Consider the following 15,573-nt stretch of genomic DNA (forward strand, 5'->3'; position numbering starts at 1 on the left):
TTGTCTATTGCTTAATTAACACACACCAGGGTCAGTATGTTAAAGTGTCCATTGCTTGATTTTCCTGAAGCCAAAGTTTTCAACTTTAATGAAGTAGAGGCATTTGGAATGTAGAGGCATTTGGAAACTTCTACTGTTTAAGAAACATATTCTGATCACTTATGTTGGCTCTCTTATGCTCTTGGATAACTGCTCAGCCCTCAGCCCAAGGCTTAAATGGTTGTTCCTCAGTTGTTTTTTTTTCTTACCTATTTAAATAGGTTTGCTGTGCTCCTTCTCTCTCTTATCATACCATGCATGTTTTCTTCATGTTGCATATTATTACTTTTGATCTTTTCCCTGTGCTCTTCTGATTGAATTGCACCGTTCTATATGGTACACACTAGCCATAGGCTATTCAAATATGGCGACTTGCATTGCCCCTCTTGAGATGTCTACTTTCATGTTTTCATGTCCAATGCTGGGATGTGTGTAGAGGCTCTCTCTGTCCTTGAAGAAGCCCGCGTTCTCTCCTGAGCACTTTACTCTCTCTCTCTCTCTCTCCTACTCCACACCTTCAAAAACCTTCCAAATAAAATCTATTTACTTCGAAAAAAATATGGCGACTCTGAAAAGTGATGGGACGTATTAAATACATAGTCTATCCAAAATTTATTAAGACACAGGGGATGAGATATACCTATTGGTGACTTACCTATATTGATGACATATTGAAATTATATACTTCATGTCAAAGGCAGTAAAAGAAATGTAACTTGTTTGTATCTCATTTACATGTTGAAATTGAGCTTTGTTTCAAAGATTTACTAAATATTTGCTTGCGTAGATTTTCCTTGTTGAAATGAAAGCTGGCTTCATTTTGAAGATTTAGAAAGTAGAATGTCAAAGTAAGGACATGTTAATATTGTTTTTATTTTGAAATAATAACAAGGCTTTCCATAGACTTGGGAAAGAAATCATACTGTATTGTTTATACCTTTAAATGATAAAAACTGTTATTCAAATCCTGAGACAAAAATTTCAAATCATTTGATACTTAGTATTGAATTTAGTATTTTGTTCTTAACATGTAAAATTTGTAACTGCACACATCATTTCAGACTTAGAAAAGATGTAAAATACTTCATTCATAATTTTTGTTTATGTTCTTTTTCTTTAAATAACACAGGATATTTGAAAGGTTTATCAGTATAAGTCATGCAATATTAATTGATAATCTGTTCATATTGCTTACATTTTGAAATTATACACTGCACTTCAATAATTTAAATTTAAACATGAAATTAAAATATGATTTCATGTTTAAATTATGTGTCTATATACAAACTTTAATTTTGTGCTAAATGAAGTAATTAAAAATTTAGATCACCTTTTCCTTTTATCTTCTACTTTGATTTTTACTTTCTTGTACGGTTTATATTATACATCTATTGCACTACATAGCAGGGGTACGTAAGCTACCTGCAGGCTGAAGTTGTTTTTACTTTGTGTATTAATCATGACTTTTTATTTTCTTTTCTTTATGATTTTTTTCACACCTGGGAACCACTGACACTGGAAATAGTATTTTTCCCAGGATTTGCTAATTACAGCAATGCGATAGCACAGCGGTAGGGCATTCGCCTTACAAGCGGCCAACATGGCCGATTCCTCTGCCCCTCTCGGAGAACTGGGCAAGCTACCAAGAGTATTCGATATGCCAAACACAGTAACAACAAAGTCTCCAATGGAGACGTTACTGGGCCCGCTCGAGCAAATCGACGATCAACGGGAAGGCCTTATAAACCTAGAGGAACTTTTTTATTTGCAAGCCAGCCAATACTATGCCCTTCTCCTCCGTCCCCCTCATAAACCTTCTTTATAAGCTTTCACTGGGCTTTTACTTTCTAGGCCATGCTGCTCATGTCACCTCAGACAGGTAGCAACTAAGGACAAACTCATTGCCCCAGTGCCCAGTGAGAACACCCAAAGTATTCCAACTAATTCTATCCCTGTTTGGCTTCCATTGACTTGCCTATCAAAACTTCATTAAAGTTGAAAACCACTAGAGCATTAAACAATAGTACAATTAAGAATATTGTTTCTGTGAAATTCACAGTATAAGTGATACATTTAGAAATTTTCCACAAGATTAACTGGTACATATTTATAAAATATGTATTATATATCATATATAAATATACAAAAAAGCACAAGTGACTTGTCAGAAGAAATTATTAAAATAATCTTGGCAGACATCATAAGACATTTTAAAATGACTCAGTTTTCAACATCAACATCTTCAATCATCTGTCTGTTAGGGTCCCAAATATAGGCTGAAATAAATCTAGGAATTCATTTTGGTTACTCTTGGAGGACTAATCATGGGAACTCATAAGAAAAAAACATACATTATGAAGAAGTGAGTTGTTATATCACTTCCCATTAAACAATTAATTACTGTAAGTCATTATCAAGGACAAGAACCCTTCAAGGTGAGAAGTCTGTTTTTTCAGATGCTGCAGAAAATTGGAGAGAATTGCCTCTCCCCTATCAAGGATTAAATACTTTACGCCTTTGAACAAGGCAGAATTGTTCCTGAAAAGAAGGTGGCAAGAAATAGAGTCATATTGCCATCAAAAAGGTAATGATAAGGGAATACATTATGCTCATTTACAAAAACATTGATGGAGTGAACTTCAAGATGTATGTTTCCTTTTTTTGCAAACCACAACACCCAAAAGGAGAGAGAGTGCAAAAGGGAATGCCCTACCACAGAGGCAGGGTGGGATGAGGGGACGGGAGGGTGGGGGGAGATACTGGTATTAGTAGTGGTGGATAATGGGCACGGGTGGAGGGATGGGTACTAGATCATTGTATAACTGAAACACAAGCACAAAAATTTATAAGTGTACAACTGTACCTCATGATGTTTCACTAATAAAAAATTTTAAAAAAGAAGTATGTTTCTCAAATCATATTGCATTGTTTATATCTTTAAATGATAAACTATCACGCAGAACCTCGACAAAAATACAAAATGAATTAATACTTCATAATGTATTTAATATCTTTTCTAAAAGTGTTTAATTTATAACAAGCAACAGATCTGGAAATTTGTCATGAAGGATATGGACACTTCTTATGTAGGTATTGGTATCATCAAGGGTAAGGGTTTGTGTAACATAAGGATAAGACATAGACTATAGAGAGCCGGAGTGATAGCACAGAGAGTAGGACGTTTGCTTTGCACGCCGCCGACCTGGGTTCGATTGCCAGCATCCCATATGGTCCCCCGAGCACCACCAGGAATAATTCCTGAGTGCAGAGCTAGGAGTTACCCCTATGCATTGCCGGGTGTGACCCCCCAAAAAAGCAAAAAAAATGGCATTGACTATAGAAACTACGTAGCACTGTAGCACTGTCCTCCCGTTGTTCATCGATTTGCTTGAGCAGGCACCAGTAAAGTCTCCATTGTGAGACTTGTTACTGTTTTTGGCATATCGAATATGTCAGACTTGTTACTGTTTTTGGCATATTGAATATGCCACGGGGAGCTTGACATGCTCTGCTGTGTGGGCGGGATAAATAAATAAAAATTTAAAAAAAGAAGATGGGGCAGAAGAGAGATAGGACAGAGAGGAGGGCATGCATCTGACCCAGGTTCAATCCCTGACACCCCGCAGGGTCCCCGGAGCCCAGCCAACTGTGGGAATTTCCTTCAAAGGGCTGCTAGGTCCTCAGAGAAAAAGGGCCAGAGAAAGACTGGCAAGGTAGTACAGCGGGGAGGGCGCTGGCCTTGCATGCAGCTGACCCAAGTTTGATCCCCGACACCCCCTTGAGTCTCCAGAGCCCACCAGGAGTGATTCCTGAGCACATCGCTAGGAGTCATCCCTGTGAGCTCTGCTGGGTGTGGTCAACAAACCAAAACAAATAAAAAGATGAAACTGAGCTCACCCAAAATTATAACGGCAACTCCGCACTCCAATCTGAAGGGGGGGGGTCCCATGTCCCACCCCAGGGACTGTTTCCTGTGCCTCGTGGGGTCCTTGTAAGCCTTGCCCAAGTGCTATTCCCCGGGACCCAGGCAATTGGGGTCTCCAGCTCAATTTTTGGCTTGTTTTGTTTCACTTGGTGTGGGGGTCGCACCTGCCAAGGCTCAAGGCTTTCTCCTGGCTCTCCATTCAGGGATCACTCCTGGCAGTGCTCAGGGGACCATATGGGATGCTGGGGATAGAAACTACATATGCCTTGAAATTTGTTACCTCTTATTCCAGAATGTTAGGTATGGAAACAGAGGATTGAGGTGACATATTTTTGCCTCAACATCATGCTTTGGTCTCCCACAGTAAATTTTTGCATCATAAAGATCTCTTTATGACTGTAGCCTGTTATCTTTGCTGACTAGGATGTCTCTCTGACTCAACTCATCTAGTTGTCATACTATTGTCTTTGGTTGGAGAGTTTTCTTCATTCTGGTTTCCATATAGACTAATAGACTAATATAGACTTTGGGGGGGGTAAATTTTCTGTGATTGCAGAAAGATAAACAGTGATTCTTCCTATTTGTAGTGTATCCCTGACCCTTTCCTCTTCATCATATTTGTTTTACAAATTTGCAGAAGGAGCTAATTATTACGTGGATGACAGTATCTTTAAGTGTTACAAATGTGACATCATATTGTCTTCTAGCCTGAGCTGTTTCTGTTCAGATGTCTGATGAAAACCTGTTAGAGGTACTTTCTCGTGTCACATTAATTCAACTTTCAATATTTTTATTATTTCCTTTTGATAATTTAATAGTGATATACGTTGGTTTAGATCAGTTTGGATTAAGAATATTAGATGTTATATCTGATTCCTGGAGTTTGGGAATTGGAAGTTCACATTCATCATTGCTTAAATGTTGACTCTACCTGCCATTCCCTCTCTTTAAGATATGGTAGTCCCAGAACTCAGTGTACACTTCTAATGAAATCTAACACTTCCATTAAACTTTCTTTATTTTTCTTGAATCCAGTTTCTCTTCTTCCTTCTTCCATTTGAAACATTCCTATAATTTTATCTCTAATTTCTGAAATTATTTTATATTCAACTTCATTAATATTTCTAATGTTTTTTAATTTTATTTTATTCAATTTTATTTTTTAAACTCTTTAGTTGGATCACTATGAGGTAGGCTCTTACAAAACTGTTCATGATTGGATTTCAGTCATACAGTATTCCAACACCCATCCCGTCACCAGTGTATATTTCCCAGCACCAGTGTCCCCCAAGTTCCCTCCCATCACCCCCCGCTACACCCCCTACCTGCCTCTATGGCAGGCAGTTTTCTTCTCTCTCTCCTCTCTCTTCTTTTGGGCATTGTTGTTTGCAATATTGATACTGAAAAGTTATCAAGAATATCCCTTTACCTACTTTTAAGCCTGAGATCTTGTCCAGCATGATCATTCCCAGCTATTATTGTCATACTGGTCTCTTCTCTATCTTACCTACTCTCAGCCCCACACATAGTTGTGGTTAGCTCCGTTTCTCAAAAAAACTAGAAATTGAGTTTCCATTTGACCCAGCAATACCATTTCTGTAAATATGCCCTGGGTGCCCAAAAATACACAGCAGAAACACCATCTGCACTCCTATGTTCATTGCAGCACTATTCACAATAGCCAGAATCTGGAAACAACTTGAGTGCCCAAGAACAGACGAATGGTTAAAGAAACTATGGCACATCTACACAATGGAATACTACGCAGCTATCAGGGAAAATGAAGTCATGAAATTTGCCTATAAATGAATGGACGTGGAGAGTATCATGCTGAGTTAAATAAGTCAGAAAGAGAGGGACAGATACAGAATGACAGCATTAATTTGTGGTATATAATATTTCTATTCTTAAATAATTAAAAAATTTTACTCCACACCTAGAAGTGCTCAGGGTTTACATCTGGCTGTTCACTCAGAGATTACGCCTGGAAGGTTGCAGGGACCTTGTCAAGTGCTGGATATTAAACTTGGGTCAGCAGTATGCAAGGCAAGTGTGTTACCTAGTGTACCATCTCATTTGCCCTAAAAGGTTTTATTTAATTTTTAATTAAAATACAATATAAAAATAAATTTAAAATACAATAAAGAGAACTGGAGATATTTTATAGTGGGTAGGGCATTTGTCTTGTAAGTGGTCAACCAAGGTTCAATTCCTAGCATCCCATATGGTCCCCTGAACAACTCCATGAATAATACATGAGTGCAGAGCCAGTAGTAAGCCCTGAGCAATGCCATGTGCCCTCCCCCACAAAATATAATAAAGAATACAAATAAACATCAAGACAGAAGAGATGAATAGTCCATGGTCTAGGAGAAGCATTTGGCACTTTCACATCCTGTCTGGGGACACCATTCCCAAATCTACATTTATTAACACTCTGAACATTGTATCTGAGTGTTTGGCCTTTGTGGCACATCTGAGACTACTCCTAGTGGTAGTCAAGGAACCATGGTAGGAGAGTGAACCGAAGTCTCCTGTATATAAAGCAGTTCCATTAACCCTTTGCTGGCCCCATTTTGGTGGGCTATTTTGGTGGGGTCACATTAAAAGTTGACTCCTTCCCTACTCTGGTTTCATGTTGGCTCTTGGTAGTGCTTGGGGAACCATGAGATACCAGGGATCTTAAACATGCCTCCAGGAAACAAATCATATACTTGGAGCTATCTCCCCAGTCTCCATTTGGGTTTATATGAAGCTTCATCACATAAACATTATTGATTAACTCATAGGTCATTGATGAGTTAACTCAATCTTCAGCCTCTCTCCCCAACCAAAAGAGAGAAAAAGAGATTTTTCCAAAGACAGGGATTGAACCTAGGGCCTCACACATTCAAGACAAGTGCTCTACCACTGAGCTGCAATTACAGCCTTCAATTACTGTTATTCTCTCTTTTTTTAAAGATTTCTTTTATTTTTAATGAATCACCATGAGGTACAGTTACAGACTTACAAACTTTCGTGATTATGTTCCAGTTGTACAATAATTGAGTACCCATCCCTCCACCAGTGCCCATTCTCCATCACCAATGTTCCCACTATCCATCCTGCAAGCCCCCTTTCCCCCCTTCACCCCTCCCTACCTCTGTGGCAGGCACATTCTCTTTGACTTTCTCTCCTTTGGGGTGTTATGGTTTGCAATACAGGTACTAAGTGGTTATCATGTTCGGTCCATTGTCTCCTGTCAGCATGTATCTCCCATCCTGAGCGAGCCCTCCAAGCATCATTTACTTGGTGGTTCCTTCTCGATCTCAGCTGCCTTATTCCCCCCTCATTTGAGGCTGATTTCCAAGCCATGGAGTGATCCTCCTGGCCCTATCTCTACTATCCTTGGGTATTAGTCTCCCATTATGTTATATTAAAGTATTATTTAAAGCGAAAACAGAACCTAGATGTCAATCAACCAAAAAACAATTAAATGAGATACATGCAAGGAGGACAGAGAGAGAAGAATGTAGGGGAAGAATGCAGGAACTGGCATGTGGAGATACGAGAGAGCAAGGCTGAGAGAGGTAGCACAGAGAAATGAGCGGGAGAGACAGGAGGAAATGGGAATGAGGGGCAGTGTGAGACTAGAATGGGGAGCTCAGTGAGACTGGAACAGGGGCGTGGGAGAATGGAATAAAGGACAACTGATCACCAACCGGCTTGGCCCTTTTGGGCCGCCCTGGGAGGCGGAGGGGCCCAAGTCCACCGAAGCAGGTGGTGAGAAAGAGACACGTCATTGGATTCTGGTTGTACATTGGTGGGGGAGATTTTCATGTCAGTGTTATCTGTTGTGCCATTTCACTAGATGTCTGTCATATTTTTAGCTTTAATATTTCCAGTGAAAAAGTCTCCTATTCTTGCATTTTTTATGATTTCAATAATATTTTACTGTGTCAGTGTGCATTTCATTGTTTACATAATACTGATATTAGTATAATTTACTGTTAGAATTCTGTGAAAATAAGGTTGATTTCTATTTTTAACAAAAAAAATTTTATTATAGTAGGATTTCTAATAGAAATTTGCGACATTCTGTTCTGGTTTCAAAGAGTTGAAGTTAGTTAAATGGGTTTCTTTATTCCAGAACTCTCTAAGAACATACTAAGATAATATTTTTTTGAGAATTTTAGTAAATAGTATTTCCCCAAATTACATGTTCATAAAGCTATTTTGCCACCTGATGTCTAGAAAATTTATATCTGAGGAACATATATTCATATGATTCTTTGGGATATAAATGAGATACATTTCTGGAAAATGTATTAGCAAACATAATATATTAGCAAACACAACAAAATGGTGAACATAAATTAATCCTTCAGAATAAAGCACATGGATTTGTACATGTAAATGTAATATCTACAAATTTACAATAAAAACATACATTAAAGAATTTGGTATTTTCTGCTATTGGAAACCTTAAAAGTTTATTAAAGAAAATCTCTTCAAATACCATACATAAAACATCTTTTATTTTGAACTAGAGGACATCAAAGCTCCAAAATATTACTACTTACAAGATCCAGAGTGGGGGAGGGAGACATACCTGACAGTGCTGGGTAGTAAGGGGACCATCATACGTGACGCTAGAATTCAAAGCAGGTCACAGACACACTTAAAATTCGTACTCTTCAGCTCCAAGAGCCAAGAATTTTTTGTGCCACACTATGCTCAAGGATCACTCCTGGCAGGTTTGGGGGACTATCTGGGGCACATGGGATTGAACCCAGGTCAGCTGAGAGTAAGGCAAGCACCCTACTTACTGTACTTTCTGACCCAGAAAAAAATATTTTTATATTTTAAAACTGTAGCACTGTCCTCCCGTTGTTCATCGATTTGCTCGAGCGGGCCCAGTAATGTCTCCGTTGTGAGAGCTGTTGTTAGTGTGTTTTGGCATATTGAATACGTCGTGGGTAGCTTGCCAGGCTTTGCTGTGCAAGCGAGATACTCTCGTTAGATTGATACTCTCGTTAGCTCGTTAGTCCGAGAGGGGTGGAGGAATTGAACCGGACTCGACTGAGCCGGCCCCGCACAAGGCAAACCCCCTACTGCTGTGCTATCACTCCAGCCATTTTAAAACTAAGTTTTAAAATTTTAGTTAGCTCAAATCTGTTGGTATGATATGTTTTATCTGTACTAAGAATTAAAAAAGTCACACTAATACAGGATAGAATTTTGATGACTGATAATCCTTATATATTGGACAGCATCTACAATATCAATATAGATTTCATAACCAAAGAAAATATTTTATTCAAGTTTTTAAAAAGTGGAAAATTGTGAACTGAAGAAAAAGGTCAAGTTAAAACCAGAGTTTTCATTTGGTAGAGGTTGAAATCAGTGTACACATTTATCAAAAAACTGTCTATATAATATTTTTCAATACTTTAAGAGGCTACCAGGCCAAACCCTTAGCTGCTTTTGCTGGTTTTGCTCTGCTTTTGCCTTTCTTTTTCTCTCACTTTGCCTTCAGTCTTTTCCTCGGCCTCTGGTTCATCCAGATAGGATACTGTCCATGCTGGTCTAGAAGACTCTTCTTATTTCTCTTAATGTTAGTCTCCATTTTCATGCCATCTTTTTCATCTTTTACTGCACATTCAATCTTGTGGCAACTTTGGAGTTCCACCACGGTTGCTCTCCCTTGAACATCTTTCGTTATAACATCGGTGTCTACATTAAGAATAAATTTAAGTCTGCTGAGTTCCTTTGGGGCATTCTTTTTTTCTTTTTCAGCCCGCATTTTCCTTTTCCACTTACTCCACAAGCTCTTAGCCATATTTAATCGAAGAGAAACTCACAAACTCTGACCACACGCCACTCACGCCACAGAAGTTAAAATTGATTTCTAAGGCTATTTCTTTTTCATCCCTTCTGTCATTGGATTGAACCTTTTTGGCATTTTCTTCATTTTCCCACTAGGAAGCACTGAAGCTCATGGCTGAATGGCCATTTGTTTTACAGGACCCAGTGTATGGGATAGAGATGGTAGTAGGAGGGGTGTGAGTGTCCATCTGTAAGGGTTATCCCCCTTCAATTACTGTCTCGGGTGAGAAGTATGAAATTTCTTTCTATTCCCTCTCATGATCTAACCATTCTTTGAACTCAATAGACTTTTCTTCTAGGTTCAGCCTGGAAGTCTGCTACTTTTGGTATTGACAGAATTACTCTGGAAAAGGAACTGCAGGATTTCCAATAAAGTGGGGGAGAGGTCTCAATCTTCCAAGCTTTGCCAGATCTTTCACAGCAGGACCTGAGCTATGGGGTATGCTTTTGTTGCTTAAGAATCTGAAGATCGCAGATTCTTAGCAGTAGAAACTTAGCAGTAGACCTAGGGGAAGGCAGTTTCACGTGCTAGGTTATGTGTGCTGGGCTTGATCATACTTTCATCTAGCCACAGATTCACCTAAGCAACTTTCTTAATCCTCCTGTCTATGAAGGAGCTTGCTCCCAGATATAGATAGATAGATAGATAGATAGATAGATAGATAGATAGATAGATATCTCCAATATCTAAGCATTTTTTCTGGTTTGGATTGCTAGCAATGTAACTCCTTTCTGCTGGGTCAGGAAATAAAGCCTCAAGGTAGGAAGGCAGTGGTAAAAATTACTCAGAAGTGGGGGTCAACCTGTACCTGTGGGGCCAGTTCATCAGCAGCCTGATGGTACCTTCAGACTTCCTGATACCCCCAAATTGCCACTGTGCCTTTGGCTGAACCCTAACAACTTGGGGCCAAGTTTACCAGGAAATTAAACAACTAAAAGTTAGGTATGTCATATCAAGAAAAGAAAAGATAAAAATCATATGATCATATCAATAGATGCAGAGAAAGCATTTGACAAGATCCAGCACCCATTTATGATGAAAACCCTAGCCAAAATGAGGATAGAGGGGACATTTCTCAATACAGTTAAAGCCATCTACCACAAGCCTACAGCAAGCATCGTCCTCAATGGCGAAAAACTGAGAGCCTTCCCTCTAAGATCAGGGACAAGACAAGGATGTCCACTCTCTCCACTGCTGTTCAATATAGTACTGGAAGTACTTGCAGTATCGATTAGGCAAGAAAAAGATATTAGGGGCATCCAGGTAGGAAAGGAAGAAATCAAGCTCTCACTATTCGCAGATAATATGATACTATACTTAGAAAATCCTAAAACCTCTACCAAGAAACTTCTAGAAACAATAGGCTTGTATAAAGTTGCAGGCTATAAAATCAATACCCAAAAGTCCATGGCTTTCCTATAAGCAAATAGTGAAAGAGAAGAAAGTGACATCAAGAAAACAATCCCATTCACAATTGTGCCCCAGAAAATCAAGTACCTAGGAATCACCTTAAATAAGGAAGTAAAGGACCTGTACAAAGAAAACTACAAAACGCTACTTAAGGAAATAAAAGAGGATTCGAGGAAATGGAAAAATATCCCCTGTTCATGGATCAGGAGAACTAACATTGTCAAAATGGCAATACTTCCCAAAGCACTGTATAAATTCAACGCAATCCCTATTAGGATACCCATGACATTCTTCAAAGAAGTGGAGCAAACACTCCTAAAATTTATATGGAACAATAAGCCCCCACGAATAGCTAAAGCAATTCTTGGGAAAAAGAAAATGGGAGGCATCAACCTCCCTAACTTCAAACTCTACTACAAGGCAGTAATAATTAAAACAGCATGGTACTGGAACAAAGGAAGAGCTATAGACCAATGGAACAGGGTTGAATATACTGAAATCTACCCCCAAGCATACGAGCATCTAATCTTCAATAAGGGGGCAAGAAAAGTGAAATGAGCAGGGAAAGCCTCTTTAACAAATTATGCTGGCAAAACTGGACGGCTACATCAAAAAAATGGGCTCAGATCTCTGCCTAACTCCATGTACAAAAGTAAGATCTAAGTGGGTTAAAGACCTCAACATCAGACAGGAATCTATAAGGTACATTGAGGGAAAAGTTGGCAAAACCCTTCATGACATAGAAGCTCATGGTGTCTTCAAAGATGTCACACCGCTGGCCAAACAAGTGAAAACAGAGATAGACAAATGGGACTATCTTAAACTAAGAAGCTTCTGCACCTCAAAAGAAACAGTGGCCAAAATACAAAGACAGTCTACAGAATGGGAAAGGATATTCGGCAACTATACATCTGATAAGGGGTTAATTTCAAGAATATACAAAGTACTGGTTGAACTCCACAAAAATAAAACATTCAACCCCAACAAAAAATGGGGAGATGAAATGAATAGAAACTTTCACAAAGAAGAAATCTGAATGGCTAAAAGGCACATGAGAAAATGTTCGACATCATTAATCATCAGGGAGATGCAGATCAAAACCACAATGAGATATCACTTCACACCACAGAGACTGGCCCATATCCACAAGAACAAAAGCAACCAGTGCTGGCGCGGATGTGGTGAGAAAGGGACACTCCTTCACTGTTGGTGGGAATGCCGACTGGTTCAGCCCTTTTGGAAAACAGTATGGACGACTCTCAAAAAATTAGAAATTGAGCTCCCATTTGACCCAGTAATACCACTCCTGGGAATATATCCCAGAGAGGCAAAAAAGTATAGTCGAAGTGACATCTGCAATTGTCTGTTCATTGCAGCACTCTTTACAATAACCAGAATCTGGAAAAAAACCTGAGTGCCCAAGAACAGATGACTGGTTAAAGAAACTTTGGTACATTTACACAATGGAGTACTATGTAGCTGTTAGAAAAGATGAAGTCATGAAATTTACATACAAGTGGTACTACATGGAAAGTATTATGTTAAGCAAAATGACACAGAAGGAAAGGGATAGACATAGAAAGATTGCATTCATCTGGGGAACATAAAGTAACAGAATAGGAAACTAACACCCAAGAATGGCCGAGATTAGTACCAGGAATTTTACTCCTTGACTTGGAGGCCAACCACACATACGAGGGGAAAAGGGAGCTCAGATAAAGAGGGGAACACCAAATAAAGGTGTTGGGAGGATACTCCCAGGATGGGAGAAGCATGCTGAAAATAGACTATAAACCAAACATGATTGCCACTCAATGTTTCTTTTGCAAACCACAACACCCAAGAGGAGATAGAGAACAGAGGGGAATGCCCTGCCACAGAGACAGGGTGGGATAGGGGAGACGGGGGGTGGGAGGGATACTAGGATCTGTGGTGGTGGTGGTGGGAAATGGGCACTGGTGGAGGGATGGGTGTTTGATCATTGTATAAGTGAAACCCAAGCACAAAAATGTGTAAGTCTGCAACTGTACCTCATGATCTCTCACTATTAAAAAATTTTATAATAAAAAAAAACTAGGTATGGGGGAGCCACACCTACAAACCACCTCTGGCTCAGCTATACAAGCTCATTTATTAACCTTATTTCAGAGACCCATAAATCTTGAAAAAGATCAAAAGCCGCAGTTAGGGCCAGCAATGCAGTGTGATGAAGGCAAGCGGATGCACCCTGCAGGACATATGCCAATAGTTTATATCTCTGGAAAAGATGAAAACAAGGGCCATGATCCAGAGACATACAAAAGAATCTCCAAACTGAGGAGCTCGCTACAGAGATGCAGTGCCTCTGGACTTTAAGCCAGGATGATTTCACAGAGGTGCCTCAGACAGTGGCAGGCATTGTCCCTCCACCTGACCCCTAAAAACCCTGGCGGCCACCACCTTCCAGAACCCAATGAGAAGTGCAGGTATGCAGGTTCAGTGACGGCAAACTCCAGATCACAAGGCATAAGAGATGGGCTGGTCCTTCTCTTTCCCCCTACCCCCCACCATTCCCATGGAACCCTGGAGGTCATGCCCACAAACTGCTCTGGCTGCTACTTAAGCTCCTTAACGGCCATGATCCAGAGACACACAAAGAATCTCTGAACCGAGCAGCTCACTGCAGAGATTTCTCCAGACCCTAATTATCTAAAAATTTAGAATTCCAGGATCTATCTTATGCTATTCATAACAAGCAATACAAAAAAAGAGTATGGGGTGATTGTCTGCCATAGTGGCGGGGGGAGGGCTGGAATAGGGATGGGTGCTGGGGACCTTGGTGGTGGAAGATGTACACTGGTGGAGGGTTGTATGAGCGATCATTGTATGACTGAAACTCAAAGAGGAAAGCTTTGTAACTGTATCTCACAATGATGATGGTGGTGGTGATGATGATGATGATGATGATAATAATAATAATAATAAAATTACTCAGAAGATGGTTATAGCTGACATTCTTGTGATTCTCGCTAGTTACCAGCTTCTGATCAGTGAAATCAGGAGAACTGTTTCTAATGTGGTTATCAATACATGCTCAATGGAAAGATGCTTAACTCTTTTGCTTCATTAAGGTTGAAATACATCTTACCTCATGTGCTTCCCTAGCTGTATAATGAGATGTTAATGCAATCTCAGTATTTGTTGCCACCACAGCACCCTTAAGACTAACACAACACCTTATTTTGCCCCTTAGCTAAATCACCCTATTAAATTCTTACTCCAAAACTCAGCAAGCAAGATTCCCCTGAGTGTGCCAGCACCCATTTCTGGGGTAGGTATTTTTTTAACAAATCTTCTTACTTTCTAGATCCACTCTCATTCTTTTTTTCCTTAAATTTTTATTAGTGAAACACCATGAGGTACAGTTGTAGACTTACAAACTTTCGTGCTTGGGTTTCAGTTATACAATGATCGAATACCCATCCCTCCACCAGTGCCCATTCTCCACCACCACCAGTCCCAGTATCCCTCCCACTCCCTTTCCCCCCATCCCACCCTACCACTGGATCCACTCTCTCTCATCCTAAAATTCTATCTCTAACTAAGACAAAGAACTTCAGATTGAGGTCCTTTGCTTCTTTCTCCTTCTGTGGCCCTAAAAGAGTAAAATCTTAACCAGACTGTGTCAGTGGCCAAAAATGAGTGACTCCTCTTTAACTTCTGCAGCCCCGAGGAAACCTGCTCTCTGGTTGAGGCTCTGAATTGGAGTCTTGGTATTGATGGTTTGAGAAAGGGGCTCTAAGTGCAACACTCTTTCTGGAAAATTATCAGAATTTAGAGCTTAGTCACAGCACACAGCCTCTATGGCTAAGTTGTCATACATAAAGCCTTTCCCTTAAGGGGTTCACTAAAGTCTTGGAGCATTGGTTACCTTCATCATCCTGAGTCTGCTCTGTTTCTTTTTCAGTTCTTCAGAGACCTAATTTCCTTTAACTACTCAGAAATACCTTCAACTCCCCTCACCCTATTCTGCCAACACTACATGTTACCAGCCTTCCACTTAAAAATATACAGGTGTTGTGATTTTCATTACCATGATAATAAGTGAGGATGAAAACATCTAAATATACTTAATGACCATCCATATGTCTTCTGTGGGAAGTTTCTGCTCACTTCCTCCTTCCCTATTTTTCTGAGATTATTGGATTTTTTTTGTTGAGCTTTGCACATGCATTATATATCTTTGCTAATAACACAATCACGAAATTCTTCACTTCCCTTTCTACTTTGGAAAACAATAAGACTTTCCACCTCAATTCTCCACATCCTGAATCCAAACACTAACCCCTAT

At 39.6% G+C, this 15,573-nt stretch overlaps 1 protein-coding gene across 1 annotated transcript; it reads right to left on the reverse strand.

Moving 5' to 3' along the window:
* Positions 1-9,296: 9,296 nt before the first annotated feature.
* Positions 9,297-9,785, reverse strand: LOC130034271 (protein LLP homolog). Its single transcript, XM_056125830.1, has one exon. The coding sequence runs from the start codon at positions 9,783-9,785 to the stop codon at positions 9,468-9,470; it is 318 nt and encodes a 105-aa protein (XP_055981805.1). The 3' UTR covers positions 9,297-9,467.
* Between the last annotated feature and the right edge of the window lie 5,788 nt (positions 9,786-15,573).

The sequence above is a fragment of the Sorex fumeus genome, unplaced genomic scaffold (assembly GCF_029834395.1).
Source record: "Sorex fumeus unplaced genomic scaffold, SorFum_2.1 ptg000058l, whole genome shotgun sequence".
NCBI lineage: Eukaryota > Metazoa > Chordata > Mammalia > Eulipotyphla > Soricidae > Sorex > Sorex fumeus.

Coding starts and splice junctions, on each gene's coding strand:
- LOC130034271 (XM_056125830.1), bottom strand. CDS start 9,785: ATGGCTAAGAGCTTGTGGAGTAAGTGGAAAAGGAAAATGCGGGCTGAA.